This window comes from Morone saxatilis, unplaced genomic scaffold, assembly GCF_004916995.1.
Source record: "Morone saxatilis isolate NCDOM2014 unplaced genomic scaffold, NCSU_SB_2.0 Contig1, whole genome shotgun sequence".
In the NCBI taxonomy this organism is placed as follows: Eukaryota; Metazoa; Chordata; class Actinopteri; family Moronidae; genus Morone; species Morone saxatilis.
Window position 1 is genome coordinate 7,511,024 of NW_023339651.1, and position 20,164 is coordinate 7,531,187.

The window sequence follows — 20,164 nt, forward strand, 5'->3', positions numbered from 1 at the left end:
AAAGACTGAAATAGCACATATACTCTAAATGTGTTGTTATCATAATAGAAATGTTTAGAAAGTTAAAAACTGTATCCCATCCTGCAGCAAAATAAATATATCCAATTATGGAATACTTGCCAACTTTTTTGAAAGGTCCTGGTTCTGCACCTGGATGTTGGCACCAAAAAGTAATCCCTTGTTCCATGGCCAAACCATCTTCATATTCCATTCAGATCTGTTAAGTTTTTTTTTCGACCTGACAGGCATACAGCACATAAAACAGACGTTCCTTTGCAGAATTATTCGTAGATCTCAAATCATTCAACAGTAAAATAGACATTCATTTTTGCTTTAGTAAGCGGGCTGAACACCTGCTTCTCATGGCTGGAAAATGCTTCTCCTAGCTGCGAGTAAGTAAAAGTATGTTACGAACACACATTGTGACAGGAAGTTGGATCAAGCATGGAGCCACGTGAGGCGTTAAGATTTGGGAAATGTGTGTGCTGGCTCCTCTACAGTATTTGTGACCTACATCATTTCCTGCATAGACCCATGGAGACATTTGCACATATATTTGCGGAACTATAATTCCAATTTAGGTGCTTTCTTCTAGAAATCCAGTTTTTCTTTGAAGACCTACTTTCATAATGCATGGGACTAATTCTAATTCATTAACTTTTTTCATGATAAAGACTTTATATTTAGACTTAATATTGTTCATAAACCAATATAACATAATAGAGTTTAACACATTTGTCAGATCACTTTGTTTCTGTAATAGACGTACAATAATTGTGACACTGACACTGACCCAATTCCAACCGTAACTTATAAAATGTACCTCTAATATGTAAATGTTGATGTGTCACGTCCCATTCTTCTGTGTTCAGAAGGCTTAGGATTAATTAGTTCCATGTAAAATAAGAGTGGTGTACTTCAAAGAGACTTGACAGTTATGATAAGGAGCTAGTGATATTATGCACTCAGCATGTACAGTGCAGTATGTCATAATGTTTACATTTGGATGAGAGGATGAACAGTGTGGCCTGTCAGCATAAAGCATGTGTTTGACTGTTCACACATCTCGCTCTGAGCCAACAGTGCCAACTCGTCCGGGCTTTATGGAGAGATTAGCATTTTATGCATTATAATTAGTTTAATATTTTCAGCTGTTGAATCAAGCAAGTGTTAAGATGTGTCCTTTTGTTAAATCAGTAAAACGTACTCTAAAACTGTTGCAGAAAAGTCAGGAATGCTGGAAAATGGGAAAACAAATCTATTTTCAACAGTCATCCCTGTCTCACAGATGTGTCCCACGTTCATTCCCGTAATTCAGCTTCACTGATTTTGTTTTGCCCTTGTTCATTCCATTTAAGTGTTATCTGGTCTAGTTTGAGTAATGTAGCCTGTACCTGTCTGTATCATGTTAGTAGACACATTTATCTATCTTAGCTGATTCTTGACAGCATATTTTAGATTGTCAGAGGATCACATCTAAACATCCCAGCCTGGTTGACTTCTGCATACTTCACCCTCAACACTGTCAAAACTTAAAAAAACTCAAATAGCAACCTTTAATAGATTTGTAACAAAAACAAGCAAAGGAGAACTGTACTGTACTGGACTGTGTGGTTGTGTTTCCACATGGACATCTGGAATAAAAATATGTTTCTGGCCTGCAGGCTGGCCTTTATGAAGATGACCTCTATGACGGGGCCTGGTGTGCTGGGAGAGATGACCCACTTCAGTGGTTCGAGGTGGATGCTAGGAGGCTGACAAAGTTCACAGGGGTCATCACACAAGGCAGAAGCTCCCTCTGGTCGTGAGTAGGAACCCTGCAGACATGCATGAAGAGTTGCAGATGGTCGAGGATGAGGATTTTCTTTTCCAAGCAAACTTGAAAGGATAATTGTGAAGGATGGATTTTGTGCTGGTTTTCTAAGTTGCCTCAGATCCTGGTGGTGTCTGTTTGAAGGTTGTTTTAAACCATAATGGGTTGTCGATCAAATGGGCTTTTGGCATTTGGGGCTATTGGGGTCTTGGAATAATGCGCCGTTAGAACAATGGCATCACCATTGCTACATCCCTGCTTTTTGTATTCGTGACTCAGATCAGCAGTTCATTTCAAGCACAGGTTGGCATCATGAAGTTTGTAAAAAAAACAAGAACGGGTCAACGGACATGCTAGCAGCTTTGTGAGGCTGTACCTACTGTAGGCACAGTGATGGTTTGTGTGAAACGTCAACATGACTACAGTGATAATGCCAACATGCCATTGTTTAGCAATTTTAACGTTTACATGTTAGCATGCTAACATTTGCTTATTGGCAATAAATAGAAATACAGTCCGTTTTAACCAAATTTAATGGCTATCCATCCAATAGTTAACACACATCATTACTGAAATTATCACTGTCAACCTGGCAATAGAGGAAACATCAGGGGAGTCAGTAAGATTCACTCCGGTAATATGAATGCCTTTCAATGTTTGTATTTGCTGAGATAAAGTCAGTCTGGACTAAAGTGTTTGCCTGACCAGCAGACATTGCCATCCATAGAGCCATGCCGCTAGCATGGCAAATAAAAGACAAACACAGTAAATGGACAAAAATCTAATTACATATGGCATGAGTTTCAAAATAACTATGGGAAATGAAACCTGGAAATAGACAGACAGCAATAATTGTTCCAGAACTCTAAATTACTCTTGGATTTTCCTCTAAACCCAACTGGAAAATTTGACTTCACAAATATAAACAAAACAGGCTTTTCAATCCCGTCCACATGGCACTGAACCTTCACTGGTGTCTGCCCTTTTCGCAAGTCTTTTCTGATCCCCTCACTGTGGGATTAAGGATTTATGAGTTTGATTGATTGGAGTGCAGCCTCATTCTTTCATCTCTCTTAAAAGGTCACTACATTATAAAAATAACACTGGAGAGAAAAAAAAATTGACTGCGCTGTAAGCTTGTTCATCACACTCAGATAATAGGGAAAAAAGAGAGATGTAACAAGTATATATTTTTCTTAAAGCTGTACACATTTTAATACTTTAATTATATTTACAGTAAGTGTCTACTGACTACAATATGGGACACAGCTGTGTGCTGCTAACAGTGTGTGTAAAGCTTGTTAAGATAGAAATTACATACAGGTCTCCACTGAATCTTATGTACTGTACTTCCAAATACAAAGGGATGGGTATAATCTCACCTCCCACTTCCTCAGCCCATCAGCGGGTCTTTTTTGAGTACGCAGACATTTATTATATATAGAACCTGCCTACACATCCCCATCACTTCAGTTACTGTGCCAGAGTGTAAATAACATTGGTACTGTTTTTAAAGTAATAATGTAAATAATTGTAGAGCAGCACCTTGATTGACCCAGTTTGGGTTAATAAAGCACTGTCGCAGAACTGGATTAACTTTACCTAGTAGGGGTAAGAAACCATTAGGTCACCTATCAAACTAGTTTGAAGAAAGAAAATGGCTTGTTTTTACCCAGTATTTTTTATATTACAGAACCATATTACTATAATATGGTCTGACCCAGGTAACCTAAATAAAAAACATTTTTGGTCATATTTGCTAAAACTTTCACTACATTTGGACAGTAGTTACTGGAGTAGAAATTACACATTCCTACATCACATTTCAGGAGGTTAAAAGACAGAGTTGGAGCACTTCGTTGTTGCTGAAACGCATATGTACAATATCATAGTTTGGGTAAGTAATAGAAAAATGCTGCATCAAAATGATAACTTCTTTTAGGGTCTGATTGGTAAATGTTTTTTTTTCTTTTTTCTACCTATTGGGCTATGGGTAAAGTTAAAACAGTATTGCGTTGATGCTATATTGAAATTGGGATTTTTAGTGTGTGACATTTATGCTTACAGAAAACACATACTGTACAGTACATATTTGATTCCATGAGCTCTTGAGAAATCCACTCTGAGCTCTCAGAGGATTATGCGTGTGTGTGTGTGTGTGTGTGTGTGTGTCGTCATAGCACTTCACCTTGAATTTTTCAGCCCCCACTTTTCAACAAGACTGGATTATGCCAGACCTGACTTTAAACTTTTAATGTGCCAGAGAACAATTCAGAAAACTCCTCCTTACTATGTAGGTGTGTGCCCTAAATTGTACTTTGATAATGGCTTTTGACTAAGGAATACTTTATAAAGGACTTATAAGTTGTAACTAATGGGTTTATTCATTCATTTATTTATGCGTTATTAATCACAGATAATCAATTAATAATAGGTTTATTGGTTGTACCAAATTTTGCAGGGAAAAAAAATATAGAGAGAAACCCCTCACTACTTGATGGTTTTTTAAGACCAGAATATGTTGTTAATGAGTTTACTTACTTACTTCCTTAATAAAGGATTTATTAACTAATAATAGAGCCATTGGTTACAACTTATAAAGTATACCTTCTTAGAAAGTGGCAACAATCATTCTAGCAACAATAAAACGATAAACTGAAGGGAAAAGTTGTGTTTTCATTATACCATGAGCCTCTATTCACAGAGAACCAGTAACTCCTTCTGTTAACATTTTTCCCAACTACCTACTCTGACTTTGCTCTCTAATAATATTTGACAACTTTTGGCCTTTGGACTTCTTAATTGGAGAAGGTGGCACATACTTCTGGAAACTGCTGTGTAGTTAGAGAGCATGGGGAGATTCTTTATCAGGCTGTGTTTGTAATTTTCCTTCAAGGCCAGCACGATCTAAGAGAGCAGAAGACTCCAATGCCTGAGACAGGATATCTCCGCAATTAGCTCTGTAGGGCATGTAACTGTCTGTGGTGCCAGCTCAGGGGCTTCTGTCTATAACAGAGCTTTAATTAGCAGAACTGGGAATTCTTACCAGGCTGGACCAGCTCAGCACTGATGTCTTTATCCAGAAGCAAGGGACTCACTGCCAACCTACATACTGCACAGAGAAAGATCGCTCTGTCTGACATAATTGAACAATAAGTCATCTGCCTTTTTGAAGACAGGCATAAAAAACACTGTATAATTTTAATGTTTCACCTCACTGTGCGCTCAAGTGTGTTTGTATGCTTTAGCTCCTCAAGTACAAATGCTAATTTATGAGTCCAAGGAAAAGTCTACCAAGACTCTAAAATCATCTAACTGTGTGGATTGTTCATATTTTCTTTATCCAGTTACTTAATAAAAACATTAATAAATGTGGGGATGATATGTCCTCAGTGTTGGCTATGGCCCTAATTGTTGCATAATAATGCAGTTTAAGATTGATTTTAAAATTTGCCATTGTGTTACCTCACACCAGTAATGTCTTTTTGGCAAAAATTATGACAGATTTGATGTTCACTGGGATGGATTACGCAACTCTTTGCAGAGTGCACTAATGGATTTTTGATTGGAGATTAATGGAAACCAATGTACAATAGATTAAAATGATTAAAACACACCAACATGGTTTGCTGAATGGTCAGTTGTGATGTAAAGTATATATGGTCCTTTAACTTAACCTGGTTAGTACTGTAGGACGTATGTATCAGATTTTTTTAATGCACTTCATACTCTAGAAAGTGATGATGTAAGATGTTGATGTTTCAGATATTAGTTAAAGGAAGAATTTTTGGGAAATAACCCAAGAGTCAAATGAGATTGTAGGAATACATTAATGCTAGTTTGAATTCATAATAGCATCACTCACATAGATAATACATTGCATTGCCTTAGCTTGGTTCCAGACTTCTGGACCACCTCCCACATTTCTGATTTATTTAGTGATTCAGATGAATTAATTAATGAATGATTCGATCCAGTTAAAATTAAAAATCATCTGCACGTCAAACTGTACGTTTGCTCACATTCCAAAACTTTAAGTAATAAAAGGTTCAAATGACACTTCTAATATAAATTCTTTGACCTCCTCTCCCATTTTCCTATTTTTAAATGGACTTTCACCCTGTGAGAATTAAGCTTGTCTGAATGTGTGCTGAGTGACTTCCTCACAGTCACCCCCATTTGCATTGAATTCTGCCTGCTAGGATATTTCTTTTCTTCCTCTCATCCCCGGTTTTTCTTACGTTAACAGGAGTGATTGGGTGACCTCGTACAAGGTCATGGTGAGCAATGACAGTCACACCTGGATAACACTAAAGAATGGCTCGGAGGACTTGGTGAGTAACATTCATGAAATTTAAACTAGTATCTCCTGACATATATGTGCAAAGTAGGCAATTATGGTCAGCTTTTGAGCTCAAGCATTATTATTCGTTCTCTGTGTAAACTAGCTTCATATAAAGTCTTGTTTTGTGTGCCCCTTATTGACTGGAACCAGATGGAAAAATGAATTCTTGCTTGAGAGCAATTACAGAGGAAGATTTAGATCTCTGCTTATTTCCAAGCTTAATGAGCTGAGAGGCAATAGTAAATACTGATGATCCTCAAGCAGATGGGAACCTCATCCTGGCTTATTGTCAGAGTTGCATCTCTACTTGAGCACTTCATGTAATTAAATCGACAGAAACCAAATACAGGAATACCTTGACAACAAACTAAAGCAGCAACTGATAACTGATGCATTAGGCTGTAGAATAATAACAACATTATTAATCCTATTATCAATGAACATGCACATCAGATTAAGATGATATTTTTGAGGGAAATCATATCCTCGATGCTCCACACTGCGGTTCACGTCCCAGCTAATGAAATTTTGATGTAACTGTACACTCCCTTGGCTGGTGATTTCATCGATGTGGGAGATAATGCCCCTACAGTAATTTAGTCTCCGCTACGAGCTTCCCGCTCACCAACCTGCCTACCTTTAATGCCAAATGCCAAACTGCACTGTTTGTCTTTCAAAATGCCAAAAGGTGCAGAGAAGAACTATAACCGTGGGTGTTAAAATTTACAATAAATTCCCAGCAGTAACAAGGTTTAATGACTTTCTACAGGTGCGTGAATGAATGTTTGTGTAAGGATTATGTGGACCAAACCATGGAAACCTTCTATCATCTTTCTCTTTGCCCTGTGCATGTTGTAACTAGATTTATTCTATTTGCAAAAGCATGTTTAACATTTACTGTATGTTCTGTCCTTCATGCACAGGGATTTTGTAATTTTATTAGATTTTTAGGGTGTCTTAGTCAGGAACAACGGGTGACATTTGGCTCATTTACAGCTGTTGATCGAAAGGTGTTGTCCATGAGTAATAATAAACTAAATGACTAACTAAAACTAAGGTACACTTGAGGTTCACTTTATGAAAAGGGGGGGAAGATCATTTTCTTTATTCACCATCTGGTTAAATGTGTTTGCCTCAGTAGATCTTCCGTGGCAACAGGGAAAAGGAGATCCCAGTCCGGAACATCTTCCCAGCTCCGGTAGTGGCCCGATACATTCGAATCAACCCTCGCTCTTGGTTTACCAGTGGCAGTATCTGTATGAGAGTGGAGATCCTTGGCTGTCCTATGCCAGGTGACGGGTTTGTATGGACAAAGCAGACACATGAATAATTCCTGCCAGTGGAAATATCAGATTGATGATAAAGGATTTGGGCCAGGATTTGGGCCTTGTTCAGACAGACTTTTAGTTCCACGTTTGCCTCAGATGGCCAAGAGATGACTATGAACACTAGAGGGCTTTTGCCACAGGAACATAAACACATGATTTATGTTTTGAGGCATTTGCTCAAACGATGCTTTTCATGGGGAGGACAATCTGATTATCAGTGTGATAACTTTGTTGAGTTGTAAACTCATATCTTTTTATTTATTATAAACCACTGTGCCATGCTTTGGCATATGATAAGTCATATCTGTAACTCCAATTGGACAGTACTTTAGTATCGCCCCCACCATTGCTGCCCCAGCACAGGATTTTTTTAGCGCTGGGCTGTGACTTAGATCTGAAATTTTACTTCATGGGACAGTTCACCCTAAACACCAACCTGCCCCACTGCTACTATCATTACTGGTATGGAGCCATGCAGATAGTTTTGGTTTTATGTGTTGAGGTTTTGAGACGAATTTCACTGGAACATTTTATACTGAAAAAATAGTCCAGATGGAAACTTTGCACAGCGAGATTATCCACAGTAACTGGGACATTGTTTCTGGAATGTCAGGTTGCTATAAGGTTATTAATTTGTAACTGTTAAGCGCCGGGAGCACAACAAATTGAATAAAATTTCACTTCCTTTGGTGTTGGGGTGGCGGGAAAACCTCAAAGGCAGATATCTCAAAACCTTGGCACAAAATACCAAAACTTTCTGCATGGCTAGCTGCCAGAGTTTCTTAATTTGGCTAAACTGAACCTAAACTGGAGCAAAGAGAGCAGGTGCTCAGCATTTATAACCATTACACACCTGACATGACTAATCATTCCTTTCCTTTGGTATCATTGCATATTAAAGTCTATCTAATCCACCTCCTTTAATCTCTCAATATTAATAACTATATGTTTTTTTGATTCCCCATAGATCCAAACAATTATTACCACAGACGCAATGAAGTCATAACAACAGATGACTTGGACTTCAGACACCACAGCTACAAAGAAATGAGGCAGGTGAGTCACAGTGAACAGAAAACAACAGATATCCGCCTACTTACAGAGGCGCAGCTCTTATTTCTTATTCAGTAAAGACACCAGAGCATGGAGCATTAAAACATCTTGTGTAACTGTGAGCCAATACCAGACAAGTTGTGTCCTTTGCAAGAACAAAGTGTGCAACAAATGAACAAAGTGCTGCCAGCCACATGAAAATGCATTAAGCATCTCCTGGGTTGTGTCATTACTTATTCATATAGTTGTCATGAACAGTAGCCTGTTTGTGCTGAGAAGGAAGACAGCTGTATTTGTCACTGCTTACACTGTGACTGAGCGGATGTGAAGGTACAAGTGCTGTGAATTGTAATCGTCTGTAAATTAGCATCTCCCCTGTGCCAAACAGTCGACTACAGGTGTCCTAAACTGCTGTTATGACCCACAATGAGACTTAGTCCAATTAATGCTCAGAACGTATGGCTCATTGTAAAACAGTGGCATTTTTTTCTGGTGTGACAGCCTGAAACGCTTCTCCAGGAATATCAAAGTGAATTAAATGGACTGTTTTTTCTTTTCTTTCTTTCTGTACCTTTGGGGCTAACGTGTGTCACGCAGGGTGTCCAGCCTCAATAGGCCTTCACAAAGGAGTGAGGGACTATTTTTAAAACTCTGCTTCTAAAGCCTTTTCACTCTTGACATTTCTTTTCTCCGTGCAGGTACCTCGTACCGTATCTCCCCCTTGTAGTTTAAATCGTGCTGTGCCAGAACCTTAAAAGTGAAAAAAGCCCATTGTAGCTTCTCAATTAAAGTACATGGCCCATGAGAGGAGTGAAAAAGATATCGCCTATAATGCTTAAGGCCTGACCTTTTCTTAGATTACAACTGATTGTAATGTAGTAGCCCTGGGAATACTGATATTGTCAGAGCATGGACAATTGAAAGACAAGTAGGAAAGATAAAACATTTTCCACATTATTCAAAGAAGGAGGTTGACCTTGCCATTACCTTGGGTCTCTTTAATGATAACATTACCTTAAGTAGAAAGTTACTATAAGCAGATTTAAAACACAGTCTGTCCCAGTCAGTTTTATGTTTCTATAAGGAAAAATAAACACTGTGTTAACAAGTTGAAGGGACAGGTACTGTGTATAAAAAGACTGCTCTACATTGATCCTGGTCAATTCAATCTAGGTATATTTATCAAGGGAATGTGGTGCTTTATTAAATTTCACTGCCGACTTGTGATCCTTTGTTTTATGAACAAAACCAGATGTGTATTTAATGATTTATTTGGTTTGAAAAGTCAAGATTCAACCCAGACTTAATTAAAACCCCATCACTCCCGACTGGTTAATGACCTCTGCAGCAGCTGGAAGAACATAGATTTTAACATCAATGCAGTTGCTTTACTTAATGGCTTGTTAGTCTTTTCCTGCTGCACTTCGTCTTTGTGCCTCCACTCATTCCCATATGTGTAAATGATAGTTGTTGCTATTTTAATCAGCTCCTCTACAAGTTTATCTTCATAATTGAACTGCAGTCAAGGTAACCCCCCACCCACTGGGTAGAATGATATTAAATAGGGTCTGTGACACAGCACTGGTGAGAGAATTTCTAATTACATGGAGGAATGTGACGTGTGGTTCGATCAGACTTGATTGTTAGTAACCAAAACAACACACCAACTGTCATCAGATCCTGATTGGTGAATGGAAAACTCAGCTAATCTACTTTATCAGGAGTGTACGGGTGTGGTCTGGAAAAAAGGATTTTTTTTTTAATTACTTTTCCACTTGCTCACAATATTTTGTGAAATTCCCCCAATCCACAGAAACAGCTAGTGTTGGTCCACTCCAGTTATAATAACCTGCCATAATAACTTGCTTGGCTGCATTTGTGGTTGAATCTGTGATGCTATGAATATGGCTACAGTAGCTGTGCTCTGGCTACTCTTTACAGCATTAGCCAGTTAGCCATCCTAAACCACATGGGGTTTGAACCTGTGGCGCTTCTATCAGATATGACAGATGTGTTACCAATACACCACAGAAGTTCAGGAAAACAGTAGCTTTAATACGACACTCAGCAGGCACAACTATGTCATACAAAACCCCTGCATGTAGTTAGTGTTACATCATTATAAACTATTGTGTCACAGCCATAATCATAACAACCAAGGCATCCACAGCCAGGGCTACAGCTATAATCATAGCAACAGCAACGGCCTTAGCTGTCATCCCATGTCTATAATCATAATCACAGCTTGTCTATCTAAATTGGCCTCAGCAGCAATCGGTGAGAGAGCTATAGGTTAACTAGCTCCGTAAGTATCTTTAGCTGCAATGATACAGACGTACGCCTGAGCATCAGCACCAGCTGACGGTGCACCCATGCAGTGGTTACAACCAGCAGCCGTCTACTATATAAAACATAATACTATATCATAATCTTCTCTGTGGATCAGACAAAACTAAATGCGAGGTAAAGCAAAAGTTGCTGCGAGGGAACACAACAGGAAAAAAAATCAAAGCATGAGCCACAAGAGCTTTTTTGTCATCACATTTTCAATAAAATATTGCAAAATTCTTTACAGATATGTGTGACATCACCGTTTTCCAAGTGAGTCCATTCTTCAAACTAGTAAAAGAAGCACAGAAAAAACAAAAAAAATACAGAAAATCCATTGTAAAATAACAAAAAACGGTTTGAATTTTGGCAGGAGATTCATTTGTGAAGCAACTAACTAGAGCTTCCAAAAATGTAGTAAGGTAAAAGGTACCATAACTTCCTTTTTAAAGTAATCTTAAAATGTTGTGGAATAGAAGTTACAACACATGTATCTTAGCTGTAAATCTAAAATTGTGCTTGTTAGGGTTTTAGTAAATGTACTTTGTCTTATTTTCTACATCTGAGTTGTACGATGTGAATTGACTACTAGTCGTCAGAACCTCGGTCAACTTTCTCCTTTCCTGTTACTTTTATCGTTTAACCATCTTCAAAATGTGGTTGTCTTTTTAACATAGATGAGCCCAGCACATAGCATATCTAAGCACAGAAAAGTAGAAAGTTGGCCGAGGTTCGAAAAGGGGTGGGATTTAAGAAGGGTCAGATCTGCAGGAGATTAATTTAAGGTAGTTTAGGTCGAATTTTATATGAAGTTTATATGATTTGATGTTTCATTATTTGCCTTCCACAGCTCATGAAGGTGGTTAATGAAATGTGCCCCAACGTCACCCGGATCTATAACATAGGAAAGAGCCACAGTGGCCTCAAGCTGTATGCCATAGAGATTTCTGACAACCCAGGAGAGCATGAAGTTGGTGAGTATATTTAAATTGCTTCAATGCAACAAGACGTGATTGTTCAATTTAATGTACAATAATAAAAACATCAGATACATCACACTGTGTTCCTCAGAGTGTTTTTCTCAGTATGACTGTGATTGCATATTTAATCTCCCTCTATCTTTCCCCCATCGCTCCCTTCGTACGAACATGTTGACCAGGTGAACCGGAGTTTCGTTACACAGCAGGTTCCCATGGTAACGAGGTGCTGGGACGAGAGCTGCTCCTCCTGCTGATGCAGTTCATGTGTCTGGAGTATCTGTCTGGCAACCAGCGGATACGTCACTTGGTGGAAGAGACCAGGATCCATCTATTGCCATCTGTCAACCCCGATGGGTACGAGAAAGCCTTTGAAGTGGTAGGTCTGCAAGACGGCCATTAGTGACCTCATATCTCACACTCTGGTGAAAACAGCACCGTATCTGCTTGGCAGGACCTCTCCTGATAAGAGCACATGTGGTGCAGGTGCATGCCAGAAAATTGGTTTGAAAGATCTGGTGTAATATATAAAATGAACAATGTATGTGTTATATGAGTGAACATAAGTGGATATGGGCTGCCTGTTAATCTGTAAAATACCACTAAAACACATGTTGAGTATAGTCTTAAATCAGCTGCAGGCCTGCAAGATTAAAGGCATTAAAGGCACGATATTAATGAAACACAAATAGATAAAGACAAGTAAGGGAGGTCAAAAGCAAGTTTGACAGTACTTGGCTTATGTACAGTCAATGACATTTGGTGACTTCATGTGTGAGAGCACTGTAGCTTTCCGTGTCAGCCTGTAGCCTACTGAAATTTGCATCTAGACGGACAGTTACAAGAGATGAACCCATTCAACCTGTGAGAGTCCCGTAAGAGGGCAGCAGACAAGCAGTTTTTTTCAGCTTTAAAGGCTTTTTAAAAATGTAAAGTACCTGTTTCTCTGAATTTCCTTCATATGTTTTGAAGTGTTTCTTTTTCTTCTCCTTTTACCCAGGGTTCAGAGCTCAGCGGCTGGTCTCTAGGTCGATGGAGCAATGATGGAATAGACATTCACCACAACTTCCCTGATCTCAACTCCATACTGTGGGAGGCGGAGGCCAAGAAGTGGATCCCTCGTAAAATGTTCAACCACCATGTGCCCATCCCAGAGTGGTACCAGTCCAAAAATGCCTCGGTGAGTCTGATTGACTCTGTTAGATTGACTCTGTATTTTGAACTAATTTCATGTATAAATATCAATCTTATGTAGAACATGTGAAAGGCCTAAATGTTAAGACTGTACATGCAATTATTACAAGGTAAAGTTTGTGCATAGCAGGTTAAAGTTATACAGTCTTAAATGAGCGGAGGTGGGAGGTACTGGGTACTGTGACGCTGTGGAGTCTGATGGCTGATGTTACAAGGCTCGGGGGCTGGATCAGCCTGTGGCTGAAAATGCTCCTGAGATGCTCAGTATATAGAGGATGAGAAGAGTTGTCCAGAATGGCTTTGAGCTTCCCTCTCATCCACTTCACACTCGAGGCCTCCACACTGTCCAGATCCATCCCCACCACCGAGCTGGCTAGCTTGCTCAGTTTGTTGGCACCACAACTTCTCATGCCACCTCCCCAGCACATCACTGCAAAGAAGATGACACTGGCCACTACCGACTGGTAGAACATCCATAGCAGCCTAGTGCACACATTGAAAGACCTGAGCCTCCTCAGAAAGAACAGCCTGCTCTGCCCTGTCCTGTAGAGGGTCTCCGTGTTGTCCGTCCAGTCCAGTTTATTGGTAATCTGCACCCCAAGGAACTTGTAGGTGTCCACAATCTCTACCCTGTCCCCTCTTATCGCATCTTTGGAGGGGGGCCTCCTGTTGCCACCGCCAGCTCCTTGGTTTTCCCTGTGCTGTAAGTGGTTGTTGTCGCACCATCCAATGAAGTTCTCGATCAGGTCTCTGTACTCCTCAAACTCCTCAATTTGTACCCAAATCTCCAGGCTGCATCTTTTGAGAGATTTAAACACTAGCATTGTATTATAATTGATTTAGAATTAATTAAAATTTGTGCTGTATGTAACTTTTAAGTCACAGCTTTTATTGTTTAAGATATGAAGTAACAGCATCAAATTTGATCTATTATGTGACTGCCATTCATTTTATAATGACTTCACTTAAGGGTAACAAATTATGACTGTGTCCTAGTTCTGCACCTCCTGCAGTTTAACAAACAAATCACACAGTGAAGACCATCCTTCTCTTGAAAAGGGCAAAACAGCCATGTGAGCATGTCAGCGTTGTCTATTTTGGGAGAAGCGACGCGCTTGCTATTTGTGACGAAGAGGCTGTGAACTAAAATATATCCAGTGATCTATTTAAAGCTCATCCTCACGAGTGTTTTGACGTTACTGAGAACCACGAGTGAGTCACACAGAGCCTTCTAAAATAGCTGCTACAGCTGCAGAGCTGGGATCCCCATCTGTGCTCAGGAAGCTGTGAAAAATGTCCTCACTTGCCTCACTGACCGGCCCAACCGGTGCGTCGAGATAGGAGTGCTGGTTTAATTATATAAGCCCAAACAGCAGGGGCAATTTTATCAATATCCTGATTGTAACAAATACAAGCCACTGGATGCCAGCTGCCTTCTGCATCTTGATGAAAATGTGTTCACTTTTCAGAATAAATATTAGTGGAATTAGTTTACAGCATGGGAGTGTGTGAACAGCCTTTTTGATAGCTTTATCACTCCCTCTTGAGAGCACAGTGAAATTGTTTTCAGCATGAGGGAGTTAATTTAGCAACAGTACTGAGATGATTGCACAAATTACATTATCCTTGCCTCTCCTGTGCCCCTGCTTTAGGTTGCTGTGGAGACACGGGCTCTGATAGCATGGATGGAGAAGATGCCCTTTGTGCTGGGCGGTAACCTCCAGGGAGGGGAGCTGGTGGTGACCTTCCCGTACGACAAAACTCGCTCCCTAGGGGTGACCAGGGAGCAGACCTCCACCCCAGATGACCACGTCTTCCGCTGGCTGGCCTTCTCCTACGCGTCCACCCACCGTCTGATGACTGATGCAAACCAAAGGGTCTGCCACACAGAAGATTTTGCCAAGGAGGACGGCACCATCAACGGAGCGTCCTGGCACACTGCGGCTGGCAGTTAGTGTCCATAGCTACTGGGGTGTTTTCTCACTGATCCTAACACTGTGTTATGCAGGATTTCTCTGTTCAGCTCTGAGCCTTTGAGCTGTAGCTTTGTTTAGCACCCATGAGCACATCTGCATATTCAGTACCGAACCCCTTTGGCTGTTTCAAAGCTTGTAGGTTTTAGCTTGAAGCGTCATGTAAGAATTCAGAGGCAGACAAACACAGAAAGGCATAAGTGAGAGTGATTCAAATCCATTTAGCTCTTAATTATCACCATAAAGTCTGGCCAATAACTGGACAAAATGTTGACCTAAGTTGATGCTGGCTGACAAATATGTTTCTCTTTCTTGGCAGGTATGAATGATTTCAGCTATTTGCACACCAACTGCTTTGAGTTGTCGATGTATGTGGGTTGTGACAAATTCCCTCATGAGAGCGAACTGCCTGAGGAGTGGGAGAACAATCGCGAGTCTCTTCTTGTCTTCATGGAGCAGGTACAAAGGCAAAGCAGCCCCCGCAACTCACACATACACACAACAAATACTGCGCACACGCAAACAGGCACATAAAAACAATCTTTTTATTATTTTGGAGTTATTTTAGGAATATGGTAGTACATATTTGAATATTCCTTTGTCCTTATTATTATTCTCACTAAAGAATATACTGAAAAGTGCTGTATCAATGCCATACAAGCTGATCACATACTGTACTGAAGAGAATTTTAACGGTCAAACACCTAAATGGATGTAAAACTGAATAAATTTGATCACTGTATCCTCTGAAAAACACAGCAAAAAACAAGGTTCTTTAAATAATCCAGACTGAACCTGAGCCTCATCCCGAAATTGAGACAATCTAACCTCACAGACATTTAAACTAATGGTGCATTCAGGTATGTTTGAATATCAGTGGAAAACTCTGGCAGGTTTCATGATTCATACGTTATGATGTTTACTTCAGCACACGATGGGCAATTGGCAATATGTTCCTTCTCAATAGTAAATATGGCATCTGTGATTAAGAACAAATCCTGGCTGATAACTGGAAACAAGAAAATATTCCTTTAATTTTTATCTTTTTTTACTGGCCCATATAAGTGTGTGTGAGTGTCTTTACCAACTATTTTTGACAATGTAAAAATCAAAAATTAATTCCAGGCTTTATTAGTTGATGAGGTTAACCTCAATGTTTCATTAAGTAACCAGCGTGCAGTGAATTATACGCTATAGATGGTTCTTAAGGTCGCATTCTCAACTGCGCTTTGAGGAGACTTTGAATTGTGAAGAGCTTGTCAGCCTGTTATGTTGTATTCTCTCTAGTGATGTGGGCTTCAGAGGAAACAGCCCCATGTTGGGACACAGCTTGTATTTAAATATTGAGGCTGGATGAAGAGGAAAGATATGAAGAAATGCTTAACTTAAACTACAGATCATAAACTGAAGATCATAAATTATGTAGCATACCATTACATCATGCAATATATGTCTTGTTAAATTATGAAGTAGATGTTGATGGGGTAAACTTGGGTCAGGATTCACACTAACATACATGGGTCATGCTTGTCAAATGCAGGTGCATCGTGGAATCAAAGGTGTGGTGAGGGATGTGCAAGGTCGTGGAATAGCTAATGCAATTATCTCTGTGGAGGGCATCAACCATGATATCCGTACAGGTACAATATTGCATTTCACCTGATTCTTATGTATAATTTGAGCTGTCAGTGTTTCATATGAGCAAGCAATTAAGAACAAACATGCTCACTTCAAACATTTGTTCAGTGTCTGTTTGTCGCTGTCTGTTTCGCAGCATGCAGATATTTATTTTTCGCTTCATCTCTGAAATTTTGTGTGAGTAAGCTTAGATTTTGCAATCAAAGCGGCAGACTGACTGACTCGACCATCAGGAATGAGTCACTCTTACAGTAAGTTAGTATTTGAGTGTAAGATGGAGGGAAAAAGCATAAACAAAAGCAGCTGATGTATTTTAACACAGTCTGACTCAATTCACAGTCAGAGCCACTGTCTTTGAGGCCCTCTGCTCTGAATTTGACTATTGATTGTGAGTCCTCAAGGCAATCTCTGCTGATGCCTAAAAAATGCAGCCTTCAAAGCTGAAGTAGTTTTGTACTTAGAGCGTGAAATCGAATGTCCAAAAGGACATTAGCCATTATTACTCCTGGAACTAATAATAAGTCACCACTTCCTCTTAAAAAACCTTGCTGTTCTCAGTTGCAATTGAAGATTGTACCTTTTCAGCTGCTTTGAATTTGCTTTGGAGCTGTATTCAAAACCAGACATTAGCAAGGCAGTAGTTCATCCATCAGGATGAATCAACTGTAGTCACTGAGAAGACAGGGCAGACAGCCTGGACTGAGAATTCATTAGCTCATTAGCATTTTATATTGAAGCAGTTCAGGAAACAATTAGATTCCCTTCTGCCATCTAAATATGAGTAATGTGAGCACAGATGTCCATGTGTAACTGTTCGGATCAACTATGGATCAGCAGCAGAGACAGACCTGCCGTCATATTTCATTTGTCTCCGTGGTCGTTCAGACGTGTCAGGTGGGTGTGTGTAGATGAGCGGAAGGAAGCGACACTGTCGTTTTTTGTGAGTGAGTCAACAGCTTAAAATATACCCACAAGCGCCCTCGTGTTCCCAGGTCATATGAAGACAGCGCTGAGCATGGACAGACCAAGAAAACACAACATGACAAAGCAGAGCTATTTTTAAACGTCTAAACAGGAATATAGAACACCTCCCTTTTCAAAAGTAGAACACAAAGAACTTTCCAACTTTTATTTTAGTCTTTAGATGGAGACTTTTGTGATGCTTACTTTTTGCTTAGTGGGCTGTTTGAATTTAGCTTTCTAGGACAAGATTTGCATATTGCTGCTGTTGCACAAGTGTGACTGCTACACTTGTTGTGACTTAGCTTAATGTTTACATGAGCCCTTGGATACAGCATCTATAGTAAAACATTTCACCTGAGAGAAAAGTGGGGATTGCACTTTTGTTTCTTTTGCCAACAGTAATTTGATACATTTTCTCTACTAATTAGATGTAAAGGGTCCACCTATTTTACACATGAAGATTAGTATTACTATTCCCAGGAAGTACTACTGAAAACAGTTGTATAATTGAAGTATCTCAGTTTTGGATTGGAGACTTCAGATTGAGATTGGGCCAACCCTAGGATTTTGGCAGCCCCAAAAACTATTTTGGGGGCCAAAAATAACATAACTGAACGAACACACACACACACACACACACACACACACACACTATTTACACAGACTAGTGTGGCTATGTTCAGTTTAATTTGTTCAAAATCAGATTAAACAAACAATCAGATATCTTTAGCCTGTGTTCTTTTTTCCATCTCCATCTTCTTCTGCCCTTGAAATTTTATTTTAGCCTAAAAGGAACCAAGTAATGTTACACGTTTATGTAAAAATATAATGTATCTCAATTTAAGAATCAACAACCAAACTGAATCAGACAAGAGAGTCTATTACAAATGTCATGCTTAATTATTATTTTAGAAGAAACTAAATAGTTAAATAGGCCATGTTAGAAACAAAATACTGTAAATTAGCTAATACGAAGTTATGGTTCCTTATTTTTCAGATTACACTAGACCTATTCTTATTATTGTGCAGAAGCTGTTTGTTTGTTTTGTCTTTAAACGTTATTAATATTAATTTTAAATAATGCAGTGTTAAACTGTGATAGCTGTAGATTAGGGTTAGTGGGTTAAAAGATGCCGCTTATTAGTTTTAAACCCCCGTTATAGGCCACTGCTATTAAACCTGCAATTCATATATAAACATGATTTTAAAATTTCAAAATGCTCATAAGTGTGTTCTCAAGTTCAAACTAGAGAGGTAACATTAAGCACCCCAGCACAACAGTCCAAGAAATGGTTTTTGTGTGTGTGTGTGTTTTCAGCTGCTGATGGTGATTACTGGCGCTTGCTGAACCCCGGAGAGTACAGAGTGACAGCTAGGGCTGAGGGTTACAGCCTCACCAGTAAGAAGTGCGAGGTGGGCTACGAGATGGGCGCCACTAGGTGTGACTTCATTATTGGCCGTACCAACCTGTCACGAATCAAAGAAATAATGGAAAAATTCAACAAGCAGCCCATCAGATTGCCCGTCAGGCAGCTCCAAGCTCGCAGATCCAGAGAGAGACGTCAGGGAACATAGTGATTGTACAAGGAAGAAGGAGGAGGAATTAAAAACAAACATCTGCTCTGATTAGACTGGGGTGAACTCCAATCTGGGGTTTGGACCGCTGTCAGATTCCTCCAGAGTACTGTCAGTGGAATTAGTGTTTGAAGATTGAAAATGTGGATTAATTTAAACGGGATGCTTTATTTGGTTTTCATTTGTTTGGTTTTGTTTCATCCCCAGGCATAAGCTCTCTCTGTGCTCACTGTTGTCATCTCAACTTCTCTTGATATCCAATGTAAGCGTTTAACTATTTCATTCTGTCAGAGGCTATGTTCATGACCCCTATTTTTTGATTTATAATCTACCATCATTCCTTGTGACATCAACTAGAAATAGTGATATTGCAAATAACAGAATATAATCACAGTAGAACTTATTTTTTTAAATAAATAAAGAAAACTTAAATATAAGTTACAGATGAGGAATCTGTCTTAGCATCTAATTTTAGCCACTGTGAGGACTGTCATTATGTACATACTTATTAACTTATGTAACACAGTTATGTAAACCATTACAAAAGCTTTATTACCTGCACTTGTACAATTGTTGGTCCTTTAAAAAACTTGTGGACTCAGTGACCTTTTGTGTGTCATTGATTAGTTTTGTATTCACTTTGCTTTTGGCAAGTTATTAAATAAAGACTATGTTTGCACAAAGTGAAATTGTTTAATTGCTTTTAAAGGAAGTGTGTGGATTTTATTGACGTTAAGCATCCTGGAGTGTTTCATTTACATAGTAACACTTGAAGTAACACTTCATTGTATTGGTACCGGTAATTTTATACCGCTTTGTTTTATGGTTCTGTAATTTTCTAATAATTTTCAAGACGTTTCCTGGAATTCATTATGTAATTTGGTACTAATTACAAAGAAATAAGTATTCTATTTTTACACTTCCAATTGATTTATTCCAATTAATTAAGCAACCTAGAAAGTCTTTTAAGCAGGAGA

General features: G+C 39.2%; 1 protein-coding gene across 1 annotated transcript in view; it reads left to right on the plus strand.

Annotated features, from left to right (window-relative positions):
- cpxm2 (carboxypeptidase X (M14 family), member 2) overlaps positions 1-19,870 on the plus strand; it is a 31,272-nt gene extending 11,402 nt beyond the window's left edge. The window contains exons 4-14 of the mRNA XM_035664319.1: positions 1,665-1,804; positions 6,063-6,147; positions 7,300-7,450; positions 8,454-8,542; positions 11,718-11,841; positions 12,027-12,223; positions 12,845-13,024; positions 14,691-14,988; positions 15,331-15,470; positions 16,552-16,651; positions 18,931-19,870. Coding sequence (XP_035520212.1) covers positions 1,665-1,804; positions 6,063-6,147; positions 7,300-7,450; positions 8,454-8,542; positions 11,718-11,841; positions 12,027-12,223; positions 12,845-13,024; positions 14,691-14,988; positions 15,331-15,470; positions 16,552-16,651; positions 18,931-19,187 — 1,761 coding nt within the window. The 3' untranslated portion in view covers positions 19,188-19,870. The remainder of the gene's footprint in view (positions 1-1,664; positions 1,805-6,062; positions 6,148-7,299; positions 7,451-8,453; positions 8,543-11,717; positions 11,842-12,026; positions 12,224-12,844; positions 13,025-14,690; positions 14,989-15,330; positions 15,471-16,551; positions 16,652-18,930) is intronic.
- Positions 19,871-20,164: the final 294 nt, after the last annotated feature.